This window comes from Mauremys mutica, chromosome 4, assembly GCF_020497125.1.
Source record: "Mauremys mutica isolate MM-2020 ecotype Southern chromosome 4, ASM2049712v1, whole genome shotgun sequence".
Classification (NCBI taxonomy): Eukaryota; Metazoa; Chordata; order Testudines; family Geoemydidae; genus Mauremys; species Mauremys mutica.
Window position 1 is genome coordinate 92,097,452 of NC_059075.1, and position 15,323 is coordinate 92,112,774.

Consider the following 15,323-nt stretch of genomic DNA (forward strand, 5'->3'; position numbering starts at 1 on the left):
GAGATTTGGGGGAAATAGTATTTCATTACACTATTCTTTACTGTAAATCTTTTCAATCTCCTCAAATACATCTGGACATACTTTTATTACTACTTAGACTAATATTTAAGAGCACTTTTAATTTTAAGTTAAACCGTTTTCTCTTAAAACAGAGGGGGGCAAACTACAGCCCGCAGGCCACATCCGGCCCGCAGGACCCTTCCCTCTGGCCCCCGAGCTCCTTCCAGGGAGCAGGGTCAGGACAGGCTTGCGGAGGAGCCAGCCCAACTCCCCGGTAGCACGGTGAATGGGGCAGAGGCTAGCCCCTGGCCCCTCTCCTTCTGCTCCCCTCCCTCCTTGCCTCCCTCGCAGTCATAGTTTCCCCCAGCGTCTGGGCAGCGTGGCTGCAGCTCCAGCCGGGTGGCACGGCTATAGCCCTACTAGACCTGGTGCTCCAGAGTGGCATGGCAGGGAGCAAGGAGAATTCTGGGACGGGGGGAGGCGAGGAGCAGGAAGAGCACTGTTTGGGGAGGCGAGGAGCAGGGAGAGTTGGATATGGGGGTGGTCAGGGGTGGAGAGCAGGGGAGGTTGGATGGGGTGGAGGTCCCAGAGGTGATCGGGGGTGGGGAGCAGGGGAGGTTGGATAGGATGCGGGGATCCTGGGGGTGGTCAGTGAGCAGAGAGCAGGGGTGTTTGGATAGGATGTGGGAGTCCTGGGGGGTGGGGAGCAGGGGGGGTTGGATGGTGGTGGAGGTTCTGGGGGGCTGGATGGCGGGTGGGGGCCAGGCCACGCCTCACTGTTTAGGGAAGGCTGGGGGAGGCTATGCCTCCCCATCTGTTCCTCCATACAATTTCTGTACCCGATGTGGCTCTAGGGCCAAAAAGTTTGCCTACCCCATCTGAGAAGATACCAAAGTTAGTAGTGGGTTGATTGAAAGCTATAAACTTAGAAAAGTAAAACTTTTGTTTTCCATCTAGAAATGATAGCTTATGCCAAGTTTATTGTTTAATTGAGCTTTGATGTTTTAAATCCGTATAGTGCCATCTCTATTGTTCAGTTGGTGTGTGTGTGTGTGGGGTGTCTATTAATCAAAGTTATCACAATCAGTGTGCTGTTATAAACATTACTTTTGAGACAAAGCTTTGCACTAGACATGGAAATTAATGTTAATATAATACCTGCTGAATTGTTTTAAAATCTCATGGGGGACCACAATAGGAGTCTTTGATCTAATGAACTAGGCTGACCAAAGTAATTTGACATCTTATGTAATTCTGTACAGTCTACCTGCAAATTAATTTTAGTGTTTATAAATTGACAGCAGCTCTTGTTTGCACACGTCAGCATAACTCTTTACATTTACTGATAAGAAAGGATAAACAAGAGGCACAAACCTTCCCTTCACAAAAGTAAACTTTTTTCATTCAGATTTAAATAAGGAATTGTTACACAACAGTTCCAGGATTTTTGGTATGATTTTAACACGCCTCACTTCCTTTATGTACCGTATATTCCGGCGTATAAGACGACCCCCTAATTTTTTCATTAAAAAATTAGTTTTGCCATATACTTGCCGTATAAGACGACCCCCCCCTTCTGCAGGGGGAAGTCAGAGGGCTCTGGGCTCCCCGCCGCAGCGGGGAGCCCAGAGCCTTTTACACCCCAGCCGCGGCTAGGATTTAAAAGGCTCTGGGCTCCCCGCCGCAGCGGGCAGCCCAGAGCCCTCTGACTCCCGGCCGCGGCTGGGGTGTAAAAGGCTCTGCGCTGCCTGCTGCGGCGGGGAGCCCAGAGCCTTTTAAATCCTAGCCGCGGCGGGAAGTCAGAGGGCTCTGCGCTGCCCGCTGCGGCGGACAGCGCAGAGCCTTTTAAAAACCAGCCGCGGTGGGGAGTTTATACCCGGCGTATAAGGCGACCCCCGATTTTTGGGGGTTGTTTTTTAGCCCAAAAACCCGTCTTATACGCCGGAAAATATGGTAGATGGACAGCCCTCTTTATCTTTGTGGACAAGCAGGCATCTTATTTTAATATGCTTATTATCACAGCCCCTCAGAATATTATAAAAACAACAAAGAGTCCAGTGGCACCTTAAAGACAAAAGATTTATTTGGGCATAAGCTTTCATGGGTAAAAAACCTCACTTTTTCTGATCACCGGACTCCTTGTTGTTTTTGTGGATACAGACTAACATGGCTACCCTCTGATACTTGACACCATGTCAGAATATTATGCACACACTTTTGGTATCCCTTCCCTTCACTTAATTAAAAAGGATTTGAGGTTATTAAAATACTTGTAATTAAAGGTTTGAGGTTTTGGTCAGGTTTTTGGGAGGGCAGCATGGTTGTTGTGGTGGTTTTTGCTACTTGCCTGCTGCAAGAAGAGGGCAAAAAAAACTATTTAAATGAATCGTTGAGATGAATGGTTTTCAGTTTGTATAAACTGCTAGATTTCACATATGGCAAACGGATCAACTACTCATGGGTTCCACTGGTCATGGATGTTGGGAAATGGCTGTGTTGGCTCTCACTCAGGGGATCCTGCTCTAAATTGGGGTAAAGCTCCCAAGATGGCTAAGCTGGTATCAGGGATGATTTACAATGATACTGTGGTGTAAAACTGGCTTCACTGTAGCCAAGGATCTGAGCTGTAACCTTCATTCAACTTCTTACTCATTCAGCCATTTTCACTAGAATACTTTTGCACAGATGAGACTATATAGCAGCTCTCAGGCCAAAATAATACTTACACATCCTTTGCGAGGTTAACCAAAAACCTTGTATGTAATGAAGTGTATATGCTTTATGTTTGAAAAGTACTAAGTTAATATATATTTCTACTCTGTAAAAACTTCTTATTCCACCAATTGAATTATAGAGCCCTATGTTTTTCTAAAGCAAAACAATAATTAGCTTACTGCAAACATTACAAATGTTGTTAAAAATAAGCCAAGATAAAAAGGATCATCCATTTAAGTCATCTAATTAAAAGAAAAGCTATTTGCAATTGAACTACCTTGCTTTTCCATTATCGTTTTCAAATTCCACTTGGAGATCTTTGAATTGAAGAGGAAGTTAACAAATTGGCTCCAATTGTGTCTTTTAAACAGTTAACCGTTTTCTAACTTGGCTAGTTATCAAATCTGTATATGAATTCATTTTTCTTTAAATTGTCTTGTTTTTGGTAATGTATTCCACTTTACTATCAAAATTGTAAAAAATATCTGCACTATAGAGTTAAGTATTAGAAATATCTTTCACAAACTCCTACGTGCATGGTACTACCATCTGGGTCAGTGCAGACTTTGCAATTAATAGGATGATTTTTCAGAACACCTTACTCTTCTTAGGGGAAGGAAAATAAGGAGTGACCTTTGACCTAGATCATTCTCCTGGATCAATGGGCAGGCACTATCTGCCAAATACTCTGGGAAACTCAAAGCAGCATTCCAGCCTTAGCATTCAGGAATGTTGCTAGACCTAGCAGTATGAAAAGATAAATGGGAATGGAAAAATTAAGTGATAAAGACATACTTCAATTACTTTGTCTGTTTATAAACAAAGGACATGGAGAAATAATTATTTTGGAGAACTGAAGTTTTTGACTTTCTGATTTCTCACCAGCTGTTGTAAGATGGATTGCTATGTATAGCTAATGGATCTTCCGTAATGCATGACCATAGAATGCACAGTTCCAGTAACTTCTGAAGGCTACTTTAAATACAGATGTTAAACATGCACACTTCCATCCCACAGTAATAGGGGAGAATTTGCTTTATGGAGACCTCTCCTGCTACTTTCTGGCGGAAGTCTCCTATTCTAATGTTCAAGAATCATCGGGAGTCCTTGGAGTAAGAAAACAATATTAATTTTTCCACAGTGAACTGAGGAAAATTGGAAGATGGCAGGGGTTGCCTTATTTCTGAGATCTTTATCGGTAGCTGAATTTGGTTGGGGAGATGTTTTTTCCCTCCCTGCTCTTTGTGCCTCTTCCTGCTGAGATTGTCCAGTAGAGCTTTGTGCCTTAGCTGCTGCAGCTCAGCTGTAGCAGAGTGAAACTGCTAGGCATAGCAGACTCTCTTCTCTTCCAGTGTGCTGGTGCTCCCAAGGAAGTACTCAGCACTGATCTTGCAAGATCATTAGTTGTATCCTCCCACTGAGATTTTAAAATGTAGAGGGACTCATGATTTCCAAATCTTGTTTAAACCCCCCGTATACTCTGTTCCCCATCTCACCTCTCTATTATACCTGGTTTCAGGTACCTCCTTCCCATTGATTTTTTTGTCTAATCATACATCTAGATTGGCCAGTGCAACTGAAAGTATTTGCCTGGGTTGTCTTGCTAGAAGAATATTAAAAATACAAGTATGCATAACACAGGAGATATACGGCATAGTAGAGAGCTTTTGTAAAGTGTTGCCATGTTCAGCACCCAAAATTGAACTGAATTAAATAGGGCAGAAATGTCTGCTATACTTGTTCTAAGGGAATGTAAAGGAGGGGAGGGGAGTTGAATTTCTTGACATTCTTAATTTGACATTTTCGGGAAGTACAAGTGAAAACTCCTTTGTTTTCTAAAAAGTGAGCAGCAAATATTTTCTCTAAATGAGCTAAATGCCCTGTAGCAAGGGTAAGAGCAAGGCTCTATTGCTACACAGCAGGCTTGTCCTAAATTCTGCAGCAGATCAGATCAATTCAAAATAGAGTTTAATGTTAAATATGAAAATATTACAACCAGAACAGTATTTTTCGTGAGTTTTTCATTTTAGTTTAGTTTCTAATTTTTTCACTTTCAAAGTGCTGCAGAATTGAAATTAAATTATCAGTGGAGAAACTGGAAATCTTGGCAGATGGGTGGGAAATGTCATCGCTTTTGGCAGCTGGGAAGTTGTAGGAGGCAGTTTGAGATAAACACACTAGCTGGATGTGTCTACTAAAATGATCAGCAATGAAATAGTTAACATTGTTGACATTTGAGTCCTTGTCTTTGCTGCTAAAATAGATGCATGTATAGGGCAGACCTCAGCAAGTTTGTCCAATGTTAAAACTAAAGTATCTAGTCTTCATTGTGTAACTCAGGATCTCTCATGTGCTTTAGTAAAAACGTACGTTTAACAGTGAAGGCAAGGCCTAAATTTTAATAACTAGGTTTGGAGGTAGCAGCTTTCTGAGATGCATTGTGCAGTTCATGCCTGTCAGCCATTATTTTGAGGTAATTGTCTACGCACAGTAAACCTCATCCTAAATTGGTTCATTGTGTGTGTCTTCACTAGAGGTTTATGCTGTGCACTGTGTTGGTGTAACTTTGCCAGTGCAAAAATCTCTAATGTAGACACTGCCTTAGGGCTAGGCTACATACAAACAGCTATTACATTGGCTGTAACAACTTAAACCTCTTGTCTTTCAAAATAATCGTTCACACGCAGACGGGCATGAAAATGCCTTTGTCAGCTTTTAAGTCATACCTTTTGTTATTTTGGTGCAAGTTTGTGTGTAGACTAGCCCTTATGCAGACAGCACTTCATCAGTTGATTTTTCCAAAGGTGAACCAACTGTATTCACAACCATAAAGGGCTAGAATCTTAATTTTTTTTAAAAGTAAACTTTGATCATGGAACAAAATTCTGCAGCAATAGCAGTTCTGTGACAGATTCCGCTGCATACACAACACCTTGGGCAAAAGAGATGTTTTCCCATTTGATCCATCTCCAGATTGAATCAGCTATCTCTTGCTTCCCATCATGCCAGAATTCTGTGGGAGCTTGAAGCCTCTTCTTATAGAGGCTCTGATAAGTGGCAGCTTTGCAAGGTGTCTTCTTGAATATTATTTTCCTTAATAATAACATAATGCAAAAAAGAACAGTGCTATAAAAATACAAAAACACCTCTCACCTGAGCCCCCTATGGGCTAGCCATATGTGGGTGGTTACGATTCATAACTTGGTTTCTGCCCTTTGTGACTTGTTCAGAGTTCATGGTTAAATGTAACTAGTTACATACTGACTATACTGCTAAAGCTTGCAGTCTGAGGCTTTCCATTCATAAAACTCTACTTGTTTCATTTAAGAACAAATTTGCAGATATTCTAATGGATCACAGAAGGAAATCCACAGTGCCTGGAATTGCTGTAAAGGAAATGTTCAGATTTTCATGTTACAAAAATACTCTGACACTCTGAAGGTTAGAATAATCAGTTTGATCTTCTTACTAACAAGCAAAATAGAGCTGATAGTGAAGGGAGCCCGGATGTTATGTGTAGAGGGAAGGAGGGGAGAAGGAATCTTTTTCATGAATGTATTATGCACTTTTCAGAAAAGTGCATTAATTAGTATCTTTCTGACTGAGATTTGATTCCAAATGTAGATTAGCCCCTTTGAAAGCAAGTAGTAAGATAGTTCCAGGAGAGACTTGTTAGTGATTTTATGGGTAGAGAACACAAAACTGGTTAAATTCTTACTGGTAATATTGTCCAGGTCTCAGTGAGTCATTCAGAAAGTTTGCATCATTAAAGAAAAGGTCAAACCTTCTGTCCATGTGGAAAACTGCTAGTCTCTTATTTTGTAGTTATACCTTCTGAAAGGTGACTATAGCAATGGTATTGGTCTTGCTGAAGCTTTTGTGAAACCTCCAGCAGCTGGTGGCTTCACTACAGCTAGCAGTGGTGAAATCATTCACATATACATCAATCACTCATGTGTTTACTACTCCATCATCTAATTAGGAACTGGTCTGCACTAGCATTTCCATTGTTGATAGCACTGGTAGGCTATTGTAAAAAACCCACAAAAAACCCTCACCAAAACCTTCAATGTAGACAAGACCACAGCTTTCCATATCAAGTTTTACTCCGTTTACTTGTAAAGATTTTTTTCTAAAGGTAAGCCTGGCAAACCAAAGCTGAGTTCTTTCTGACTTTCACATCATGACCAATAATAAAAATTCTGCAATTAGAACTTAATTGTGTGAATGTGAGTGAGAGAACAATCTGGCTCACTCTCAGCTTTATTTGCTTTGCTAGGTTTACAGGAGCAAAATGTAGTAAAAACTTAATTTTGACACTAGATGTCATTCTGAATGCTCACAGAACAGATCTGTTAAGTAAGAAGGTGCTGCTTTTACATAGTCACTTTTCTGACCATAAATGATCTTTAAACATGCCATCTTGCATTTTGAAGTAAACTGTGCAGTACTACTTATTCTGCAGTGATTAGATCCAGATGTGTGCAAGCAGAGTATTCTAGTGAATCACATAAAGCGGTTCCCAGCTAGGAAAGCTTTCCATAACTAGCAGGTAATTTATCAATTTAAGAGAATGAAATGAAGGGTGAAGATAAACATTTGGTAAAACCACAATTGAATGAATACATTTAGCTAATTTGTCCTCTTCACTGCAATTAAAATTGATCATCCACGTCCTTTCAAATACAATTTCAGGTGAACTATAACTTCATAATGGAGTTATTTAAATATTTGAGAAGCTTGTAATTATTTTTCAGCACTCCTGAGGTAACACTTTTTTCCTCTCTTCCCCCCCATAGTGACTCTGCAGCCAAAGTAATGGTGGAACTGTTGGGAAGTTACACAGAGGATAATGCTTCCCAGGCTAGAGTTGATGCTCACAGGTAATATGCAACTCTTGGATTTCCTTGAAGGTGGCTTGTAATGCAGTAATTGCATGGTTATGTGCTGAGTGCCCCAAATAATGAGAGCATTGAACAGTCAGTTGCACAACTGACTTGTAAATGCCAAAGCTTTGCTAAACCCCATAAACCATGTTCAGCTGATTCCTCTGAGTGTCTTCCTACCTTTCAATCTTCTGTTGGTCTCAAAACACACAGGATTGTGCTGGCCTGTTGCTAGAGGGTTAGAGGTCAGGAAGTGCTTGTGGGCAGCAGAGGGAATGGTTTTACGAAGGTTACTGTATATGAAATACGCTTTAAAATTATCTACTTTTTATAAAAGGCCATTTTTCTGAGCCTTCACCACTCCCCAGAGGGTATGCTGGGAGGTCTCATGGAGTACAAGACACCATTTCATGGCTTTGGATAACATGGAAAGAAGGTTATAATGGTTATATTCAAAATGTTGTGAAAAGTGTCATCCTTGCTATTGAGTTCATTCAGTGCTGTGTCTTACTGTTATGGGATACTTTTAAGTAGTTCCTGTTGGTCACTTTCATTGCTCTCGCTGAGTAAATTACCATATGTTGACTCTTATGCAATAAATTGAGGAAATGAATTTTTTGCAGTGGATGCTGTAGTTCAGTTTTGTTTAAATGGATTGAACCCTAACATCTTCTGGAGAGTGTGAGCAAATAGGTCACCATTTTCTGTGAGTACCCACAGATTTAAACAGTTTGGTCACACATACATCAAAAGGTTTTTTTTGTTAGCTTTTATGTATGTGATAACATTGTTACATTTGGGGAATGTAGCACTCCCTCAGATCTACTCAATAAAGTTATTTAAATTCAGAATATTAACAGGAGCAACTACATGAATCACCACACTATGGATCACTAGACAATCCTTCACCTAGAACAGGGGCGGGCAAACTTTCTGGCCTGAGGGCCACATCGGGTTTCAGAAATTGTATGGAGGGACAGTTAGCAGAGGCTGTGCCTCCCCAAACGGGCAGGCGTGGCCCGGCCCCTGCCCCCTATTTGACTCCCTCTGCTTCTCGCTCCTGACAGCCCCCCAGGACTCCTGCCCCATCCAACACCCCCTGTTCCCTGACTGCCCCCGGACTCCCCGCCCCTAACTTTCCCCTGCCCCTCACTGCCCCATCCAACACCACCTCTCCTTCCTGACTGCCTCCCGGGACCCCTGCCCCATCCAATCACCCCTTCTCCCTGTCCCCAACCGCCCCCGGAATCCCCATCCCTGACTGCCTCCTGTCACCCCATCCAACCCCTCCTTCCTCACTGCCCCCCCGGACCTCTGCCCCATCCAACCACCCCTTCTCCCTGACTGCCCCCATTCAACCCCCCTGTTCCCCTGCTCTCTGACCACCCGACCCCTATCCATACCCCTGGCCCCTGACCACCAACCCGAACTCCCCTGCCCTCTATCCAACCCCCCTCCCCTGCTCCCTGCCCCCTTACTGTGCTGCCTGGAGCACCGGTGGGTAGTGGTGTGGCTGCACCATGACAGGCAACCGCATCGCCCGGCTGGAGCCAGCCACACACAGCACAGAGCACTGGGTCAGGCCAGGCTCTGCAGCTGCACTGCCCCAGGAGCTCGCCACCCAGAGCATTGTGCCGGTGACGCAGTGAGCTGTGGCTGCGGGGGAGGGAGAACAGCAGGGGAGGGGCCAGGGGCTAGCTTCCTGGGCCAGGAGCTCAGGGGCAGGGGAGAACGGTCCCGCGGGCCGGATGTGGCCCCTGGGCCGTAGTTTGCCCAACTCTGACCTAGAATGTGGTTAAAGGAGATAGGTAACTGATCACAGCTCACAATCCTGAAATCAATACAAGTAATATTTTGTACTGGCCATTAAGCTATTTCTAGCACATGAACAAACAAGTGCAGATAAGATTACATGTATATATGGATAGATGTTAGCCTTAGGTTTTTTGTATTTAATATATATGTGTGAAAAGAGTGTAAATGCTGCAAAGTCAAACTCTCAATAGATAGCAAATGCTATAATTAAGGTTGACCTGGCAATTTAGTAATCTTATCTAGTATTGCATAAGAAGCTTGTGGCAGATGCAGACAGAGGGGACAGCTCTTCAGGGTCTCAGTCCAGTGCCTTAAACATAAGCACACCTCTTTTCTCTTGCAGCTATCTGCTTCATTCTGTGCACAGGATGCTGTAGAACAAACAGCATGTGATCATGTAATTAAAGACTTATTTCAGAGCAGCAGCCATGTTAGTCTGTATCAGCAAAAAGAACAGGAGTACTCTAAGGTGCCACAAGTACTCCTGTTGTTTTTAAAGACTTACTGTAGCACATGTGAGAGGGCTGAATTAAGCTTGCAACAAACAACTTTGATTTTGGCAATTCTAGCTCTTGAGTGCCTGACTTTTTTCAATTTTACATAAAAATGCTACTTTAGAAAAACATTAATTTCCCCTGCTCTTAAAAAGCAAACTTTTTTTTTAAAAAGTACATCTGTTACCTTATTTGTAAAATGAGTGAGTGTTGCCTGACTGCCTCCTAAGTTAGAGATTGAGGCCTGGCTCAGCAATAATGGCTGCAAAGTGCACAGAATTAATAACTACCAGTGGGATAACCAGAACTAACTGGTGGTCTCCTCCTGGTTTCCAGCCCAACCCGTCTTGGTCTCTGCCTTCTAGAATGCTCAGTGGCTAGGCTAGGAGCGTGCTCAGGTTAGTTAGCATGTTTGGAGATTTTAGCACCATCTAACAAGCTCTACTGAGCATGTGCAAATTATGATTTTTTTTTCCAGTCTTTTAACTCTGCCAGTTCTGTTAGTTTTCACAGGAAGAGTAGAAATGCACCTTCCTGGCCCTAAGATTCTCCTCTGCCATGTTTCAAGTTCTTGTTCCAAAGCATGGAAATACTAGAGTTTATCAACAAAACAGTTGGGTTGAGGGGATAGGGTTGTCAAAACTGTCTAATTTTCTTAGTCTTGTTCTCTAAAATGGCTGAACTGTTTTCACTGAAATAGGGGGCTAGGGGAGGTATTTAGTCTGAGGAAGAGAGCTGGGGAGTTTCAGCAAAAATGATTAAAGTTTGGCAAAATTAGAGCATCCGAAAATAAGTTTTCATAATGGAGAGTGTTAGGCAATCTTAACTGTAGTCATTGATACCAGATCTGCTTATATTACTGAATTAACATTTGCATACTTACTGGCACCAAATACCCATATCTACGTACAAAAACCATACTCTAAAGACTTGCAGACCAAACTGTCAATACTAAATACGTGTTTCTGCTTGTATATTATAGTCTGGTGACCAAGTACTTTTGTTGTTACCAGTTAGCGGTGTTGTCAAGAGTGGAGTGGCCTTGAGGTTAAGGCATTCAGGAGATCTAGGATCAGTCCTGCCCTATCTCAGACTTCCTGGGTGACCTTGGGCAAGTCACTTAATTTTTTCATGCCTCACTTCTCTATCTGTAAAGTGGGATAATCCTAATACTACTTTGCTTCCATTTGTTTTATTTGTCTTATTTTTTCAGACTGTGAGCTTTCCAGGCATGTGTCTTTTACAGTAAATGAACAATGCCTGATGCAATAGGCTTACAATCTCTGTTGGGACTTCTAAGCCCTAGTGAAATATTAATACTATCCTAAAAGTGGGTTACTTACCTGTAAATATAATTACTAAGCATGCAGTTTAACAAAAAGTGTTTTTTTCAGGAGTTATAGAAACTTTATAGGACTGTTTAAAGTTTTTAAGCTGAAACTAGTAAATTATGAACCTAGTATGTTTAAGCTTCTTGGTGTTTGTTCTGCTTTGTGTCACATGTCTGAGTCTAATCCATCTTCCCAAAGTGACTTAGTTCTCTGAAGTTTATAGGTGATATTAAAGATAATTTACCCATCTTTATTTATTTAAATTACGTAAGGGAATACAAAACAAGTGTATAGCTAAAGCACAGGATAGGAAGATTTGATCTGGTTCTTTTTTTATGCTCTGACATAGATTTTCTTTATGATGTTGGACAAATCACTGAGACTGTTTTCCCCTTCTTTAAAATGGGGGTTAAAAATACTTCCATATTCATAATGGTGATGCGAGCCTATTGTTTATGAATAATTTGGTAAGCATTTTGAGATTAATGTGCACTTCCACAGTGCTTTCTAGTGAAATTATATTATAATTTAATTGGCAGTGCATTTATTTATTGTAACCCATGTGTACTTTCCTTCCCTAACTAGATGTATTGTCCGAGCATTGAAGGACCCAAATACCTTTCTCTTCGACCATCTTCTTGCCTTAAAACCAGTGAAATTTTTGGAAGGAGAACTTATCCATGATGTAAGTAACTTTGGTTTTCAGACAAGTTGTTTTGACATCTCCTGCAGTGGGCTTTTTTTTTCTTTGTTGATTTAATCTATTTTGAAGTGGACTTACTTCAGCTGCATCCTATGCAGGAACAATGACCATTGGACTGCAAGAGATGCTTGAGCAAGGGATTAATTTACAAAATTATTTGCAGTTTGTTTCCTTAGACTAATTGTAAGAACAAGGTACAACTCTAATTTAAGATGATGAATATGATCTTCACAGATAATCACTAAAGCAAGTGCACTTTGGGTAAGGAAATCTTGTCATTAAGATCCAAATTTTGCCATCAGATACATAGGCACCAACTGCCTTTGAAGTCAGAAGTAGGGGCTGGGAAAACAAGCTCAAGACAAATTGTCCATTTTGAAGTTAGTGGGAGTGGTCATTATCTAGTGGAAGATGTTGGCCCTAAATGGTTAACTTCGTTCTTTTTTTTTTTTCTGATGCAATTTGCGTTTTGTAAGTACATTCAGAGAGATTCATTAAACTGCATCTGACCTTTTCATGTGCCTTCAGTGCAAATGCTCATGAGGTACCTGTTCAGTTTGACTGTAATGAAATGTAGTTAAACTGTTTTTATATTTGAGGTTTTCCTTCTTCTCTTTAGCTTTTGACCATTTTTGTAAGTGCAAAATTAGCATCCTACGTCAAATTTTATCAGAACAACAAAGACTTCATTGACTCACTTGGTAAGTTTTAAATGATTGCATTTCTGACTTTCTAGTACTCTTTCCATGGCTTTGGATATGGAACTTTCAAAGGCCTTCTCTGCTCAGTTGGTTCAAAGCTTAATCTTTTTTTTTTTTTTTTTTTTTTTTAAATTTTAAAAGTTGCCTGGCATCCCCTATTATGGGCTTTAACAACTGTTGTAGAATTATAAATTGTGGCACACTTCCCTGTCCTGCCTGTGCCCTACATTACAGCTTACTGGTTTATGTGTATAGAGAGTATAGTGATGTCTGCAAAGAGGCAGATGGCTACTGAACCTAACAGGTACTAGGCTTTAATTACAGATGCACCTCTACCCCGATATAACACGAATTCGGATATAACATGGTAAATCAGCGCTCGGGTGGGGGGGGGCGGGAGGGGGGGATCAAAGCAAGTTCAATATAATGTGGATTCACCTATAATGCGGTAAGATTTTTTGGCTCCCGAGGACAGCGTTCTATCGGGGTAGAGAGTTGTATTTAGAAACTCTTTCTTAATGACTTTGGAGGTACATTTAATTGTGGCTTATTCTTAGCTAGAACAAGTTAATACTACCTGTCTCCTTTCCACACCCCAGTTTAAACTTTGGGGCCTTTGCCACGAGTTCTTTATTCATTGAGGTTAAGACCTCTTAGCTCGCCATCCATCTTGCGACAAGGCTACAGTTTGTCTTGAGCTCATACATTCCTTTCTCTAGCAGCAAATAATGTGCTTGTCATTTTCAAGTAAGAGCAATCCCATGTCAGACATCTTAATACGTTTTCCTGGTACTTGCTTTAATACATTTTTGTGTATAGAAAGACAAGTGCCTGTAGATTTCTTTTCTTTTATCTACTATTCAGGTACTGTGTTTCATAGGTGGTGTTAATTGTAATTAGGTATAATTGTAATGGAGTCCTTAACAAACCTGTTGGTAACACTTCTATGTTGTACAAGAATTTGAAATTTGTGACATTCTAAACCAGTGGTAATCAATAGGCAGGCTGTGAGACTAATCCGGACCACCAGATGCTTTTGAATGGAGCCTGAAATCTTTTTATTTACTTATTATTATCATTATTGTTTTATTATTTTCTTTGGAGTCTGGACCTTGACTATACCTTGACCAAGAAATTTGGACCTTGACAAAAAATAATTGACTATGCCTGCTCTAAACATTTGTTTACATGTGATAATGCTAAGCTGAATCGAAGCAAACTAAAATTTATGAAGTATCAATGTAGTAATTAAGTACACCGCTACCTCGATCTAAGGCCACCCGATATAACACGAATTTGGATATAACGCGGTAAAACAGTGCTCCGGGGGCGGGGGGGCTGCTGCGCACTCGGGTGGATCAAAGCAAGTTCAATATAACACCTAAAACGTGGTAAGACTTTTTTTGGCTCCCAAGGACAGCGTTATATCAAGGCAGAGGTGTACCTGAATAGGGATCAGAAAATTGACTTGTTCCTGAGCATAAACTAATTGCCTGGTGGCTTTAAGAGGAGGAAAACTTATTAGTTTTGTGATGGTCAAGTAAAGTCTTAGTATGATTTAAATGGATAGTTATCTCAGTAATGACTATGAAGCTTCAAAGCAGTATCATCTTTTTCATATTCAGCTCAGGAATGGATGTTTTCAAGCAAACCAGTTGGTCTTGAGAATCTAAATGATTATGGAGAGGGCCAGATACATAAAAGGTTGTTTAAATGTGACATTTAATTCCACTTAATGTTTTATACAATCCATGCATCAAAGCATACACCGTGTTCCACTCCCTTATTGTAGAAGATAGATTGGGCTGAAATATTAGGATTCCAGTTTCTTAAATGAGAATAAGCATATAATATAAATGAGTACAAATGTAGGCAGGCATTCAAACAAATTAAAATTAAACCAATTTTAAAATCATAAAAGCAAATAGTTTTTTTTAACCACACAACTAATCTGTGGTACTCACTGCCACAAGAATGTGTCAAGCTTTAATAAAAAATTCAAAGGGAAATTTAATCCTCATGTTGTGGGACATAAAACAGCTACCTGGGGTTAGGAATAAGTTACTCCATGGGCATGTTATTGCATAATTGTTGGGTTTTGAAGGGTTTACACCTTCTTCTGAAGCAGTTCTTGCTGGTGATGTGGTACCAGATGAGATCCATCAATAACCTAATTCAGTATAGTAATTCCTGTGTTCCATTTTTTTAATGCAGTGTGGCTTGTGCTTGTTTAATAAAGGGCTGACAGCTTCCGTTAAGAACATATTTTAAAAATGGGTTAAAGAGCACAAAGAATTATTGAGCAGAGCTAACTCTTTTCTCTCTCTCTCCACTCTTCTGAATAGTTACACATTTACAAAATAATCTCACCGTTTTTACTTCATTACATTAGTGCTCATGTAACTTCTCCCAATAACCTGGCAATGTCAGTTACACAATAATTACAGTGAATAACAGCAGGGGACGGGGGAGAAGGTTACTGTGACACGTTACACTTTTTATATTGTGAGATAGTTGGACAGTTAACTTGTCATAAGTTGTATGTCATAAGACTGAATGAGAGAGTTCTCTTACAGGCATCAGAAATTGAGCTTTAAATGGATATGTTTGTCCAGAAATCCAAAACAGTTAGCATAACAAAATATAAATTCACATTTGAGGTTCTGGAGTGAAGCCCT

General features: G+C 40.7%; 1 protein-coding gene across 1 annotated transcript in view; it reads left to right on the top strand.

The window, feature by feature from the left end:
- EIF3M (eukaryotic translation initiation factor 3 subunit M) overlaps nucleotides 1-15,323 on the top strand; it is a 28,983-nt gene that overhangs the window by 7,462 nt on the left and 6,198 nt on the right. Inside the window, exons 6-8 of the mRNA XM_045012386.1 lie at nucleotides 7,515-7,598; nucleotides 11,827-11,926; nucleotides 12,564-12,645. Of these exons, the coding sequence (XP_044868321.1) occupies nucleotides 7,515-7,598; nucleotides 11,827-11,926; nucleotides 12,564-12,645 (266 nt within the window). The remainder of the gene's footprint in view (nucleotides 1-7,514; nucleotides 7,599-11,826; nucleotides 11,927-12,563; nucleotides 12,646-15,323) is intronic.